Here is a 15,445-nt window from a genome sequence, read left to right on the forward strand (position 1 = left end):
ATAGGGTCTTTGCAGATATGGTTAAGACAAGGTCAGACTAGATTAGGGGAGCTTTAAATCGGAGGCCCAGTGTCCTTAGGAGAAGAGAGGACACAGAGATGGGGAAGAGACGAAGACCATGTGAAGATGGGGAGTGAGATGGAACGCCTGGAGCCCCCAGGAGCTGGAAGAAGGCAAGAAACTCCCCCAGAGCCTGCAGAGGGAGTGGGCATGCTGACACCTTGCTCTCAGACTTCCGGTCCCTGGGACCATGCAAGGACACATCTCTGTCTAAAAGCAACCAGTTTTTGGTAATCCGTTATGGCAGCTCTGAGAAACTAATGCAGATACTCCTCCCCAAGATGAGCCAGAACAATTGTGTGAGGAAATGAGAGAGAAAGAGAGACTCCATGTCCACAGCCAGACCAGTGAGAACTGGTCAGGAGGATCCCCTGGAGGAGGGCATGGCAAGCCACTCCAGTATTCTTGCCTGGAGAATCCCCATGGTCAGAGGTGCCTGGCGGGCTATAGTCCATGGGGCTGCAACATGTTGGACATGACTGAGCAACTATACACAGTACCCCAAAGCTTCCAGCCTACTCTGACTCATCATTTAAGATGTTCAGATGGTACATCCTCTAGGCAAACTTTTCCAGGTCTCCCAGTTCTACCAAACCACTTCCTCTTTTTTGCTTGCATATCCCAGCCTGTATCAGAAATATTCAGAGACACATGCATCTCCTCCTCTGGATCCTGAGAGCTCCAGAGGCATAGGTCCTGGTCCACCCATGTCTGCACCTCCCAGAACATCAGGGAGAGGGCACAGCCATGTAGCAGGATGCAAACCAAAGTGTGTTGATCTGAAAGTTCCAACTTTTAAGATAATATTTGAGCTGTTCTCTTAAAAGGTAAAACTTCAAAATGCTATGGAAAGCACTCAGCAAACAATTTCTGAGGCTTTATCCTGTGCCTGACCCTGAACTGGAGACCAACAGTTGAATAAACCCACCCCTTATCTCAGAGACTCCCAGTCTAGGAAGACAAGAACACAGGTAATCATAATAATCTATGTAAATAGGGTGAACACAAGGCCATGTGGGAACACAGAGGAGTTACGTAAACTTGAGGGCTTCCTGGCAGTGAGCCCTGATCTGAATCTGAAAGGGTGAGGAGGCAGGCAGAGGGACGCATGAGAACAAAGGTGATGAGTCAAGAAATAACCTGACATAGGGGCCTTCATGCTCGAGTAGATCATGCGAGGTGATAAGAGGCCAACAACCAAAGGCAGAGAAACCTACAGAGGCTCGACCTCTAGGAAGCAGCTGGGGCTCTGTTCTGAAGGCAGTGGAGGAGAGCCATGGAAGGTTTCTTAGCAGAAGAGTGACACAGTAAAGATGTGCCCCTTCTAGAAGGATCTGCAGGGAGGGGCAAGCATATAGGAGCAGTGGGGAGCCAAGATACAAGGTAACTGTATGGGCCTAGTCCAGGGGGGTTGCAGATTAAAATAAAGACAGAGGACATAGGGTTGGAACATGAGTGGGTGGATTTGAAAACTACCTCAATAGGGTAAAATCAGCAGGCGTGGCCATTAATCTGTGTGGGCCGGAGAAAGAAGGGCCATTGTGATTTCTAGCTTGGGTCACTGGGGGATGAGCTAAGAGTGAGCAGAGGCGCCAGCTCGTAAAAGAGCATGAGGCTCAAGGGAAAGTTAAGACTACAGTGTCAGACCCAAGTAATGAAGGGTAAACCCGACAGGCACAGCCTTCAAAGCCGGTGCATCTGGCTGGAAGCCAGCAGAGGCCTGGCCTTCCAGTCACCCTCAGTTCTTTCAGTTGCCCTTGACCTCCCTTGGCTACACTGTCCTGGGGCTGAGGTGGTTTCGCCCAAGCTCTGTTAACTATGGAAAAACAACAGGACATAAATCCACAGATGAGCTGTCTCGCCACCCCAATGACAAAGGGTCTTGAATGATTTAGAGCCAGAATATTCTTTTTTCCATAATGGCTCCTGGAGTCGCCAGGAATAGTACATTTACGAAAATTAATGGCAAAACCTCATTTTTCTTTTTTCTGGGAAGAGAAGTTCCATTGGCGGGGTAATTGATCCTGATCTGGACGTGCCGGTGCACCGGCCAGGGGTGTAAATCATTCACACGAAACAACTCACGGCCCTTTAAACCAACACTGGCAGTGACAAATGGTACCAGCTGGGACAGGCGGGAAGGAAAGCAGAGGGCAGAGCCGTCGACATCCTGCCCGCTTCTCGTCACGGCCCAGGATGCGGGCTCCTCTGTGGGGTCTCCTGCAGCAGAGAGACCATCTCTCAGCAGGGGTGGGTTGGGAGGGCAGTGTGCTGTCCCAGTGAGAGCTTTGAGCTGGACACGCAGGGAAGCTGACCCCAGCTCTGCCACCCGACTCTGCAGCCCTGGGGTTGCACCACGCGTCCACACCTGCTGGGGTGATAGGAGCATGAGAGAAGGTGACATCTGGGACTTCCCTGGCAGTGCAGTGACTAAGACACTGTGGCTGCAATGCAGGGGGGCCAGGGTTTGATCCCTGGTCAGGGAACTAGATCCTACCTGCTGCAACTAAGACTTTGCTTGCCTCAACTAAAGGTCCTGTGCATCGCAACACAAATCTGGCAGGCACCAAATAAATGAACTTTTTTTTTTTTTTTAAAAAGATGACATCTGCAAAGAGCCAAAGCCCAGAGTGACCCAATCAATGTGTGTTCAGGGAACAAATGCATGAATGCTTGGCTCAGGGAGTTCAGAAACTCATTCTCTCTCTCAGGGAGATTTGAACTTTCAAGATAGAAGACGGCAATGGTTACTCACAGAAAATGACTTGTGAGCAGGAGCATGATGCCAACTGGCCTTCTAAGACCGTCCAGCACACGGATCCTTTGTTTTCCCGTGAAAGTTCAGAGCCACCAGCACAGAGAAACATAGAAAATACACAAGCAGTAGCCTTGGCGGTGTTTCTCCCTGAGGTTTACGCTCCTTGGGGGTGAGGGTCCATCTTTCCCTGCTAGTCCCCAACATCCAGCCCTGGGTTTGGCCTGGAGTAAAAACTAGGGATACATATCAATTCAAAGAATGAAAGAACTGGAACCCTGACCACCTCCCAGGTGAAGTCTGTCAAGGACACACGGCACAGAGCAGCCATCCCTTGTCTTATGGGGTGGAAGGGAAGAAGGCAAACTGGCGGCACCGCCACAAGCCTGAAAGGTGAGATGCCATCTCCCGGACGCCTGGCAGAGTGCCAGGACGCCACGCCAACAGGAGGGGCCTCGGCCACAGGCCTCCTCTGAGAACTCCCCTCGCCCAACTCTCCCACCAGCAGTGCTCTGCCCACACTGTCAGCTTCTGCAAAAAGCAGGGGCCGTGTGATTCCCTGTCCCTCCCCTCCAGTGCCATCTGCGTGCCATGCCCAGAGTTGGTGTTCAGTAAATTGATAAATGAGGATATGAGGAAATATGACATCGTCTCCTCCCCCAGTGGAAATATCTATCCTGGGGCTCAAAGGCAAGGTGTCTGTAAGAAGGCAGGTGGGTTGGTGAGCTGGGGACATCCACTATTAGGACAGGCCTGTGGCCTGATGCTGTCCCTGTGCGCCCTGCCCCCACAGAATCATTGCAGCAACAGCCGGCTGTGCAGCAACACACCCTCCCTCCAGAGGGGCTGGAAGAGGGGCCCCCTGAGAGTTACCTCCTCCCAGAACCTGTCAACACGGCCTTATGCGGAAAAAGCATGTTTATAAATATAACTAAGGCAAAGACCTCAGATGAAATCAGATTGGATTTAGAGTGGGCCCGAAATCCAGTTACAGGTGGCCTTAGAAGAAAAGGTCGAAGGGCATCTGACACACACGCACAGGAGGAGGACCATGTGGAGACAGAGGCAGAGGCTGGAGTGACCCAGCCACATGCCAAGGGCCACCTAGAGCCACCAGAATTTGGAAGGGCAAACAAGAATTCTACCCTGGAACCATCAGAGGGAGCGTGGACCTGCCAATATTCTGATTTCAGACTTTGGCCTTCAGAACCATGAGAGAAAAAATTGCTCTCGGTTTAAAGCACCCAGTTAGGACTTCCCTAGTGGTCCAGTGGCTAAGAGTTTGCATTCCATGTGCAGGGGGCCCAGATTCAATCCCTAGTCAGGGAACTAGACCCTGCATGCCACAAAGATCCTGGGAGCTGCAACTAAGACCCAGTGCAGTCAAATACATATGGATGGGGAGGGAGGTGGGAGGGGACTTCAGGATGGGGAACACATGTACACCCGTGGCAGATTCATGTCAATGTATGGCAAAACCAATACAATATTGTAAATTAATTAGCCTCCAATTAAAATAAATAAATTTATATTAAATAAACAAATAAACAAACCACCCAGTTTGGAGTAAATTTCCAAGGCAGCCCTAGAAAACTAATACACCACCCACCCCCAAAGACAACAAAATGAAAAGGATAGTTCAGCCTTGGTAAGCTTATCCAGAATCTTGAAACAGGAAACCAGAGAAAATGCAGGTCTAACCAGCAAACGTGCAAGCTTTGTGCTTTAGAGTTTTGATCCGTATTATGGGGGTTGCACTATAACCTTTGCCATCTTTTAGGGCCTTTATAGATCTTAAGTATACGATGTCCCTGGAAAGGAGAGTCATGTTCCACCCAATAGGGGAGCGCAGAGGGAAGTTAAGAAGAGCGGAAAGGAGAGGGCAGGACAAAGAGAGAAAGAGAAAAAGAGCAGAGGGGAGAGGAGGAAAACCACCACCTGATGTGACCGGAAAGCCTGGGTGTGTGGCCAGTTAACGAAGACATCAGAGGGGAAAGGCTGGGATGCTGTCTGAGTCCAGCCAGAGCTGGCAGGAGGGGAGCTGGGCTGCATGAGAAGCAGGGCTGGTCAACAAGGAAGTTAGCCTGTCAGCTGGAAGAAAGAGCCTCACCCGCTCCTGGGGCCACTGGGGGCGAGGTGGAGTGGAGGAGCTGCCCGTCACAGGGCTCGGATTCTGTCTGGGAACCTGGGTCTCTGTGCGGAGCCTTGCCTCCCCACACGACAAGCGGCCTGCTGGCCTGTCAAGGGCAGAGCTGACGGGAGTGACACCGGCCGCGGGAGGCAGGGGCCCAAGAAATAAACTTGCTGCAGGAGGACAGGTGGTGAGACCTGTCACAGCCCAGAGTGGACCAGGCAGGAAGGAGATAATCACGGTGATTTAGAGCCCTCTGGGCTGAACCACAGCGCGATACGGGTTGTCTCAGATGAGGTGCCTGGTGGCAGGTCAAGGGGGTGCCGGGTGCCTCCCAGGCCACGCAAGTGGAAACCTGGAGGCTGGGAGACAGCTGGGCTCCTGAGGGAGAGGAGGAGCAGGCTGTCTCAGGTGCTCTGTGATCCCTGCAGGAAACTGTCCTCGTGAAAATATAATCGACTATGGAGAAACCTTCCCATTGGGTAGGAAATGCAATTTAAAATGTAGCCTGAGCAACAGCAGGGGACAAGCATGGCTCAGTGAATAAAGGCGGAGACTGCAGAGTTGGGCAGAGCTGAGCTCAATGTCTCACTTGTGTGTGGCCCTGAGCAAGTGAGTGTACCACTGTGGGCCTCAGTCTGACATGTGTGTGTCCCCGAGCCTCGGCTTTCCCATCTGAAAATGGCAATAAGATCAGTACCTGCCTCACAGGATTGCACAGAGATTTAAATGAGAAAGGATTAACTCAGAACCTGGCACCTGGCCAATGCTTAAATAAGCAGTGGGCTTAGCACAACTGCTTTTGTCTTTTATCTCTGTGGTGGTTGTTAACAGCCCAGGAAGAGCTCTCGTGCTTGCTAGGTATGACCTGGACAAGTCTGCTCTGTCAAGCCTCAGTCTCCTCATCTGTAAAGGGGGATAATAATTCTGACTTGGCATGGCTGTAACGACTACATGACGATTACATGGTATTATGGGTCTTAGGAGTATGCAAGAGAGAAATTTAATAAATGCTGAGTCTCTCCTCTTTGCAAGGCTGCCCTGCCTCTGGAGCAGAAAGCCTGAGGCAGGAAGAGAAAGCTCGGAGCCTGAGACACAAAGGTGGCTGACCGCCGTCCTGCAGGAATGAACGGCATTGGCTCACTTTGGACACGCCCCCGGAGTTTGGGGCCAGTGGCAGGGTCGGCTCGCAGCCCATCCCCTGCCAGTTTCTTTCCTGCTTCCGGTTTATACCAAGTCCCCAGAGGCCTGCGCCTGAGGCCCTTCCTCAGAAAGGAGGAGGGCTCCCCTCCTGAACCCCGGTCCCAGGACAGCACTCACCAGCTCCATGCACCGCCGGCTGGCCTCGGCCTCCCGCTGCACCAGCTCTTCCATGTCCGCCTTAAGCTCCTCCAGGCGCCGCTGGTAGTACTGGCTGTTCTCCCGCTGCTGGGACTCGGCCGCGGCCGCCTGCGAGAGCTCCTCGCCCATCTTGATCAGGCTGTCCCGAAGCCGGATCACCAGCACCTGCAGCCCAGGCAGAGAGCACAAGCCCAGCCTGGAGTTACAGGTCTAGGGCCTGACACCGGGGGGCTCCAGGAACAGAAACCCTCTGCTGAGTCTCTGTGCATTTTAATGAAGCGACTGGGGTAAGAACCATGATTTCTGGTACAAAAATGAAGGAAACATAGAAAATGAGAGCTGTTACTCTGGAAGGCAGTGTACATAGTGACTGACGCTGAATTCATGTTCTGGGTTCAAATCCTACCTCTACCTATCTGCCTAGCTGTGTGACCCTGGGCAGGGAATTAACCTTTCTGAGAGGCAGGGATGCCTGTACCTATGTCTCAGGGATGCTGTGAGAGTTGGACACATTAAGTTATACAGAAGGCTTGGCTCAGCACCCAGCACATCCTGTGTGCTGGGTAAGGGCTGGGAATTAATATTTATAGCAGCCTTCATTCAGCTGAAGGTTTGGAAGGTGGAGTGGTGCCATGGAGAAGACATCAGGCAGGGAGGAGAGGGAGAGGTGGGTGCAAACCCCTTCCCCAAGGTGGGTTTCTGTTTCCTGATTTGTAAAACGAGGTTTGAGCAGGTCATCTCCCATGAGCCTCAGCTCTCCTACTTTATGGCATTCGTGTGTGTGTGTGTGTGTGTGTGTGTGTGTGTGTGTGTGTGTGTGTGTGTGTGTGTGTGTGTGTGTTCATGGCCAACAAGTCTGGAACCAATCGATTCTGGTGGGCAAATACTTGAGTGCTGACATAAAATGGAGCCTGCGTGAAGATTTTAGGTCCCTGCTAAGGATTCTGAACCCCTTTCCAGATCAGAGTCTGAACGATGGTCTGAAAGGAAAGCTTCACAACTTGTTTCCTCTTTTCCCATTCAGCTGGAGTTTAGCAACAGTTTCAAAGGGCAACAGGAGGGTCATAAGAAGAGTGCCCAAACTGTGTCCCCAGGGTCTCCCATCTCCAGGACCTGGGGCTCTGCTAAATTCGAACACTGATGGCAGAGGAAAAGTGAGTCTGGAGATAGAATCTGCGTTTCAAGTTATTCTACCGTGGCTTTTTTCTCTGCTGCTGCTAGAATCAAGCAAAAAATTATATGTGATGCAGCTCAATATTACATATTTAGTCATTTAAAATATCATAGATCAGAGTTCCATGGAGATCTGCAGAGACAATTATGCCCTGAGGAATCCCGTGAGCAATTCTGAGAACCATGGAGGGTCAAGGCAGACAGTTTTTCTCTGGTCTTCATCCAGAGCAGCTTTCCTAGAGACCAGATGCCCAACAGAGGGTCAGGAGAAAATGTTTCAGAGTGAGAAGAGTAGCCTTCCATTGACCAAACACACGGTCACCCTGTGGGGGAGCCAGCTAGCCACAGGAGATGAGAACCTGAGACCAGAATGGAGCAAAGGTCAGGAGTCAGTCTTTTCTTATCCTTGATGCTACCTGCTTTATCTTGAATGACTCGACCTTTCTGGGGCCATCTTCTCATTCTCTCCCACCTGCCCCAGGGGCTGTGATGAACATCAAGTGGAGCAGCTGATGTAGAAGGTTCTGGCAGTGGTGATGGCCTCTATAAATGTCCCATGCCATTGGTATACAGAGCTAACAGTGAAGACAGTCACTGAACCCCACCACTGCCCATCCAAGTCCTGGAAACATCTGCCTGGAAACGTCCCTGATTCCCTAGCCTGAAAAGACTTCCATCCTTCAAGCCTCACAGACCTCTCTCCTTATTATGGATGTTTCAGTTCAGTTCAGTTGCTCAGTCGTGTCCGACTGTTTGCGATCCCATGAATTGCAGTACGCCAGGTCTCCCTGTCCATCACCAACTCCCAGAGTTCACTCAAACTCATGTCCATCGAGTCGGTGATGCCATCCAGCCATCTCATCCTCTGTCATCCCCTTCTCCTCCTGCCCCCAATCCCTCCCAGCATCAGAGTCTTTTCCAATGAGTCAACTCTTTGCATGAGGTGGCCAAAGTATTGGAGTTTTAGCTTTAGCATCATTCCTTCCAAAGAAATCCCAGGACTGATCTCCTTTAGACTGGACTGGTTGGATCTCCTTGCAGTCCAAGGGACTCTCAAGAGTCTTCTCCAACACCACAGTTCAAAAGCATCAGTTCTTCGGCACTCAGCTTTCTTCACAGTCCAACTCTCACATCCATACATGACTACTGGAAAAACCATCGCCTTGACTAGACGGACCTTTGTTTGCTAAGTAATGTCTCTGCTTTTGAATATGCTATCTAGGTTGGTCATAACTTTTCTTACAAGGAGTAAGCGTCTTTTAATTTCATGGCTGCAGTCACCATCTGCAGTGATTTTGGAGCCCAAAAAAATAAAGTCTGACACTGTTTCTACTGTCCCCCCATCTATTTGCCATGAAGTGATGGGACCAGATGCCATGATATTCGTTTTCTGAATGTTGTGCTTTAAGCCAACTTTTTCACTCTCCTCTATCACTTTCATGAAGAGGCTTTTTAGTTCCTCTTCACTTTCTGCCATAAGGGTGGTGTCATCTGCATATCTGAGGTTATTGATATTTCTCCCGGCAATCTTGATTCCAGCTTGTGCTTCTTCCAGCCCAGCGTTTCTCATGATGTACTCTGCACCCACATCTCCTACAAAGCTCTGTGCTTCTGGGAAGCAGCATCTATCTTTCATGCTCCTGAAACAAAGCCTGACACTAGCTACAAAAGAAGTGTCCCACGCCTGTGCGGATGAGCGGGGGGCGGCGGGTGAAGATGGGCAGAAGTGGATTAATGGATAAAAGATGGACAGAGGGATCAAGGGCTAAAGGGGAGAAAAGCATAGAGGAAGCGAAGAAAGAAGAAAAAGGAAGTAGAACAAATGGAAGGGGGAAGACGGATGGACCAACGCCGGCGGATAGAGATGGGGATGGAGGAGGCGGGCAGGCCGAGTGGGTGAGCAGCTAGTGGGCCGGGAGACTGAAGAAGGAGGGAGGGAGGGAACGCAGGTGGGAGGTGGGTGAGTGATACAGATACAGACAGAGGCGTAGGGGAGGACAGACGAAGGGCGGGGGGGAAGGGTGGAGCCGGCACAAAAGCCCGCACAGCTCTAGCTCTGGGCAACATTTACACGCCAACTGGTACCTCAAATCTCTTGATTTGCACTTTCTGGAACTCTGTCTTGTTCTCCAGGTCACAGATGACCGCCTCCTGCCTGCTGACGATGGCCCGGTCCACGGTGGACTGCTCCAGGTACTCGATGCGCATCTGGGCCACCTGCAGCTGGGAACGCACCCAAGACGGCTACTGACCCCGCGGCAGCCTGAGTCCTGGACAGGGGGCTCCGGCCAGACCCAGCTCCGGGGCCATCCACACCGCTCCTTCTCAGCTCCGGTGCGCAGGCACTGCCAGATCCAGGCTGAGGACCCGCCCCTGGAGCCCACCCCGGCCCGTGCCTTCAGCTTTCACTCAGGCCTTTAGCCAGGGCTTCTCTCGCCTCCGGCTCTTGCCCTGGGGTCTGAGGGCAGCAAAGCTTTCGCATCAAGGACACTACTGAGAGTAGGTTTGGGAGCCAAGCCGCTATCCTGGAGTTCCAAAGCTGGCTCCCCAGGCTAGCTGGCTGAGTCTGGGAAGGCCAGTGTGCTCCCCTGAGCCTGTGTACTCACTCTCATGAATGGAGACTGGAGGAGATTAATGCCTTGCATATAATAAGCACCAGCAAATGGCCACTCCCGCTATTATTTTGTTCTGCTGTGGTCATTCTGTGCCCACATGGACTGCTGGAACCAAGTCACTCTGACAGCTGCTCTAAGTGGGCACATGCGTGGGTTCTAAGAGAGCTTTGAGAGTTTCATGGATGATAGCAACTCACTAGGTAATGAGGGGAATTTAGGGAACTTAGGAGAAATCAGGACTTAAAAGGAAGTTTCACAGAGGCTGGTGATCCTGTCTTGCACTGACCAGCCCTGTTCCTTGGAGCCACTTCTCAGGGGGAGAAATCCTGCTCTGAATGTCTGATAGGCCTCACTGTGTGCGGCATCTATGGGTGTGAACAAGCATGGGCAGTGGTGTGTGTGTGTGTGTGTGTGTGTGTGTGTGTCTACGGGTGTGAACAAGCATGGGCAGTGGTGTGTGTGTGTGTGTCTATGGGTGTGAACAAGCATGGGCAGTGGTGTGTGTGTGTGTCTACGGGTGTGAACAAGCATGGGCAGTAGTGTGTGTGTGTGTGTGCGTGTCTACGGGTGTGAACAAGCATGGGCAGTGGTGTGTGTGTCTACGGGTGTGAACAAGCATGGGCAGTGGTGTGTGTGTGTGTGTGTCTACGGGTGTGAACAAGCATGGGCAGTGGTGTGTGTGTGTCGGTGTGGCATGGGCAGTGGTGTGTGTGTGTGTGTGTCTACGGGTGTGAACAAGCATGGGCAGTAGTGTGTGTGTCTATGGGTGTGAACAAGCATGGGCAGTGGTGTGTGTGTGCGTGTCTACGGGTGTGAACAAGCATGGGCAGTGGTGTGTGTGTGTGCGTGTCTACGGGTGTGAACAAGCATGGGCAGTGGTGTGTGTGTCTTCTGGAACTGTCCTCAGTTCATCTGCCATGTGACTGAAGCTGAGTGGACAACCGAGGGAGTGAACAGCAGTTCCCATGGCCCTCCCCCACCACACGGCGGCTGTGAGCACATACTTGTTCTTGAAGCTTGTTCTTCTCCTTCTTGGCTTCCTCCAGCTGCAGCTGCAGTTCCTGGATCTGCCCAATGTCAGCAGCAGACTGGTGAGATGAAAAGTGTCATCTTGAGACCACAGGCTCTGCTGGAAGTCCCTTGTTCTCCCACCCACAGATATGTGCACATCACAGAGTGTCTGTGACAACAGCTAGTTCTAAAGGGCCCCTCACATCCCCCCAGGATCTCAGCGAGAGCAGTTCATTCCCACGCCATAGCCCATAGCTTCGGTCAACTGTCCAGGACCTTATCACACGCCCTGAGAGCCCAGATGGAATGGGACGGCTGTGGCACGAGGGCCAGAATTCGGAGGGAAGAGTACTATTTGAGGTCAGGTAACTGGGGTTCCAGACATGGATTCCAGTCATAGCAAGCTGCAGAACCTCTCTGCACCTCAGTGTCCCCATCTGTAAAATTGGCTGATGGTCTCTGCTGAGACCCTCTACATGGGGTCTGTCTGAAGACTAAATGAGGCAATGGAGAGTCCTTAAGAAAGAGTTGAGCCAAATGGCTGAATGTGACTATCCCCAGAGAGGATTCCAGAGGGGAGGAGGGCTCCTTGCTTTCTCTTTTCCACAGGTATTTATTCTTTTACAGTATTTATAATGGGTGTACTAATTTACTGCTTTTGTAAATCAACAAATAAATGTCCATCTTGAACAAAAGTAAGTTTGAGTCATGATTCCTATTTACCTTTGTGGTTTATCCTCCAAGGTCCTGAGACCAGAGAGTGGCCCGACTGAGTCGCCTGCTCACTGTCCCCGCCTGCCCGCCCAAGGCCGCCAAGCCGCCTTCTGCCCGAGGCCACTACCTGAGCAATGAGGTCCTTGTGCTTCTGCATGAGATCGTTCAGATCGTCCTGGTCCTCATCAATGCGCTTCAGGAGGTCCGCCCTCTCAAACTGCAGCCGGTACAGCTGCTCGTCCACCTGGCAGAGCAGGACGAGGGCAGGTGAGGTAGGAGGGGGCGGGAGAGGGTCTGCAGGGGGGAGGGGGTGATGAGCAGCAGGGACGCTTGCCCGTGGCTGTGTCAGGTGAGTGAATATCTACCTGAAAGGGAGGCCTCAGCTGTGTCAGCACCTCCTGTGGGTATGTCACACGTGTGTGCACACTAGGCAGGCATGCGGCTGGCTGCATGAGTGCAGCATGTATGCATGGATAGATCTGTAAGCCCACCCAGGAATCTACTCATATACAGTTTAAGTGTGCATGGTGCACGTGTGAGCAATCTCAGTAACTATGGCTAAACTTAGACGCTTATTTTACCTACAAGGGTCTTTATTTGGAGGTGCGTCTGTGACCTTGTATGTGAGCGTGTACATTCATCCCTGTACACGAGTGTATATCAGTGTTTATGGGCAGGTTCCCCTCGATCTAGCACCAACCAAACCTGGGACAAAAGGGCCAGATATAAGCTTTTGCTGATAACTCTCTAGCTCCACCTAAACTTTAGGGTTTTACATATTGTGTATAAATTTAAGCCGACCCTGTACACCCAGAGAGGGCGCACAGAAACCACACCCAATCTTCACCAGCATAATAGAGCTGTGATGCATGGTCATTTGTCCCTGTTCAGCGCTGAGATCCCAGATGGCTGGGGTCCTTTTAGGAGTGAGTCCAAACGGGCTCCGCCTGGAAGTCTGGACCTGAAGAAGTAGCCCGGTAACAGTGACCACGTGCCCTCCTGGGGTGGTGAGCGCACAGTGGGTCTACCACAGGTGACTGGGGGTGGCGGGCATGGTGTGGGCTCACAACAGATAGCTGCACTCCCACTTGCGGTTCCGGTGCTGAGTGAATGACAGGCTCAGACTGGAAGTGTCCCCCGGGGCTGAGCACCCTGGGCCCACAGGGGCCACCTTGCCTCCCTTCACACAGCTGACCCTCACACGCACCCCCGATGCCTCGATCACGCTCAGCTCGGAGAAAGCTGCCAGTACTCTCCGAGTGCCGAGCACTCAGTGGGTCTAAGAGGGGTGCCTGGACCTCCGTGCACAGCGCAGGGCGTGCCCCGGGCCCTCCCGCTGTGCCCGCGGCGGCCCCACCCCGGGAGGCACAGGTACCAGGCTTTTGCTGCGGGTCATGCTCTCCAGCTCGCTATGCATGTTCTCCAGGTCTGCCGTCAGCGCCTTCTGGGTCTTCAAGGCATCTTCACACTTGGCTTCACTCTGCTCCAGCTGGACCCGGCAGGAGGGGGAGAGGGGAGGGGAAAGGTCTCATGAGGTGGCCCCCTTGGTCGGCCCTCCCTGCCGGCCTGGCCCCGGCCCTTCCAGGAAGGGGAGTGCCGGCGACCCTCCCATCTTCACGGTTCTTCAACTCACACAGGGGGCAGCAGAGCTGTCTGCAGTAGAGGCGGCTGGGTTCCAAGCCCACTCAACACTGACGAAGCCCTGCCCCACAAAGTAAGGCCAGGCCACCCCCGATTTAGTGCCAGGGGCGAGCCCCCACCCATTCAGCGGGTGTTTGCTGCCACTCACTCAGCACTTGGCACACACAGAACAGTCATGGTGGCCCCTGCCCTCCCACGGGGGACACAGGAAGGGAGGTAATGACAGCCCCTCTGAGGGTACAAGGAGGAGGAGGGCATGAAGACCCTGAAACACAGGATGGGGGCCTGGAAGGCTTCCTACAGGAGGTGCTCATAGTTCATTCAGTGGGCACTTGCCAAGCAGATGTTTTTAATCAGAATTGTGAACCCCCTTTTAAATGGTATGCAAAATATTCTATGTGTGAGCACCTCCTGGTACATGACTTCACTAGATTCCTGAAGGTTAAGAGCCACAGACTTCAAGTTTCTCTTTCTTGACCTTTCTTTTCCTTCTGTCCACCTGCACACAGCAGGCCCCCTATGCTGGCAGAGTGGGGCCAAGGGGGTAGGTACAAGGACCTTTGTGGCCCCAGAGGACAAACATTTTCCACTGGAGAAACCACATTCGTGCACAAACCCTAAGTCTGTTCTGCAATTGAGCATCCCCCCGGTTTCTGAACCCTACAATCTCTGAGCAGAAAACTGCCTTATAAATCACTGAAGGCAAGCACTTAAGGTTCAGAGAGGGCTGGAGCCTTGTTTGGAGTCACACAGCTACAAGGAGCAACGACACCACTTGAATCGTCCAGACCAGCTTGCTTCCTCAACTGCCAGGCCACGGTCTCTCCAAAATAGTAAATGACATTAAGGTTGGTGCCAACAGACAGGGGGAGAAAAAGGCAAGCTAGACTTCTCCTGAAATGGCATGCACACAATCAGCTCCCTGAAGCCACCCAGCGAAGAGGCCCCACTGATCACTGTAAGGAAAATGGGGGGCCAGGGCAGAGGACGCCCCAAGGACAGCTGGCCAAGGGGGTCTCTGTGGGGAAAGGCCGCCTGGGACCACGCTCATCTTCCTCAGCACATCAGGGAGCTCAGCCCGACGTTAGCGTCACAGTAATGACACTGGAGCTGGGGAGCAGGCAGGCTGCCTTCGTTCCAGTATCACCTGTCAGTCCTAGGGCAGACCTGGGAGGTGTGTGCCGCTAATACCCCCAGCGCACAGCCTGGAAACCAAGGCCCCAGCCTCCTCCCGCAGCTTCCTGGCCCAGTGCCTCTAATCCCAGCCCCACGCCCTGCCAGCAGCCACAGTTCCCCAAAACTCCATCCTCAAGGCTGTAAGGAAAGTGTGTTTCTGCAGCAGGGCCCTGTGCTGGGCTGGGTGGGGAGGGTGCAGTGACCCATTTCCCTCAGCAACTGGGAGGGACTAAGACACACTGAGAAAAATGATGCGGAGCAGAGGAGGTAATTGGCGATGTTAGAGCATAATCGACAGAGGAAATGAGAAGTCAGGCGTGGGCTCATCCCCCCAGCAGGTGACTCCAGGGCCTCTGGGAAGGCAGGGCAGGGGGTGGTGGGGTGGACGGCTCCTCTGCAGGCTGGCAGGGCAAAGCCAGTCCTCGATTCAGGCACAAGTCAGAGGCCTCATTAAGGAGAGGCACTTGATGCAACTAACACCTAAAAGATGCAAAGGAAATAGCCAGGTGGAGCTTTCAGTGGGAAGATTCTCTGAATGGAGGCAACAGGAAGTGCAAAGGTCCTGAGGCAGGAACAGCAAGGAGCTTGGTGCTGCAGAACAGAAAGGCAGCCAGTATGGCTGGTCATACCAACAAAAGTCCGTCTAGTCAAAGCTATGGTTTTTCCAGTAGTCATGTATGGATGTGAGAGTTGGCCTATAAAGAAAGCTGAGCACCAAAGAATTGATGCTTTTGAACTGTGGTGTTGGAGAAGACCCTTGAGAGTCCCTTGGACTGAAGGGAGATCCAACCAGTCCATCCTAAAGGAGATCAGTCCTGGGTGTTCATT

At 52.7% G+C, this 15,445-nt stretch overlaps 1 protein-coding gene across 4 annotated transcripts in view; it reads right to left on the bottom strand.

Annotated features, from left to right (window-relative positions):
- The window catches only part of MYO18B (myosin XVIIIB), a 239,338-nt gene that overhangs the window by 61,000 nt on the left and 162,893 nt on the right, over window positions 1-15,445 (bottom strand). For all 4 annotated transcript variants that reach the window (XM_018061067.1, XM_018061070.1, XM_018061069.1 and 1 more), the window contains exons 35-39: window positions 13,176-13,289; window positions 11,928-12,044; window positions 11,080-11,163; window positions 9,546-9,683; window positions 6,267-6,452 (exon numbers count right to left, since the gene is read on the bottom strand). In XM_018061067.1, the coding sequence (XP_017916556.1) occupies window positions 6,267-6,452; window positions 9,546-9,683; window positions 11,080-11,163; window positions 11,928-12,044; window positions 13,176-13,289 (639 nt within the window). The remainder of the gene's footprint in view (window positions 1-6,266; window positions 6,453-9,545; window positions 9,684-11,079; window positions 11,164-11,927; window positions 12,045-13,175; window positions 13,290-15,445) is intronic.

This window comes from Capra hircus, chromosome 17 (assembly GCF_001704415.2).
Source record: "Capra hircus breed San Clemente chromosome 17, ASM170441v1, whole genome shotgun sequence".
In the NCBI taxonomy this organism is placed as follows: domain Eukaryota; kingdom Metazoa; phylum Chordata; class Mammalia; order Artiodactyla; family Bovidae; genus Capra; species Capra hircus.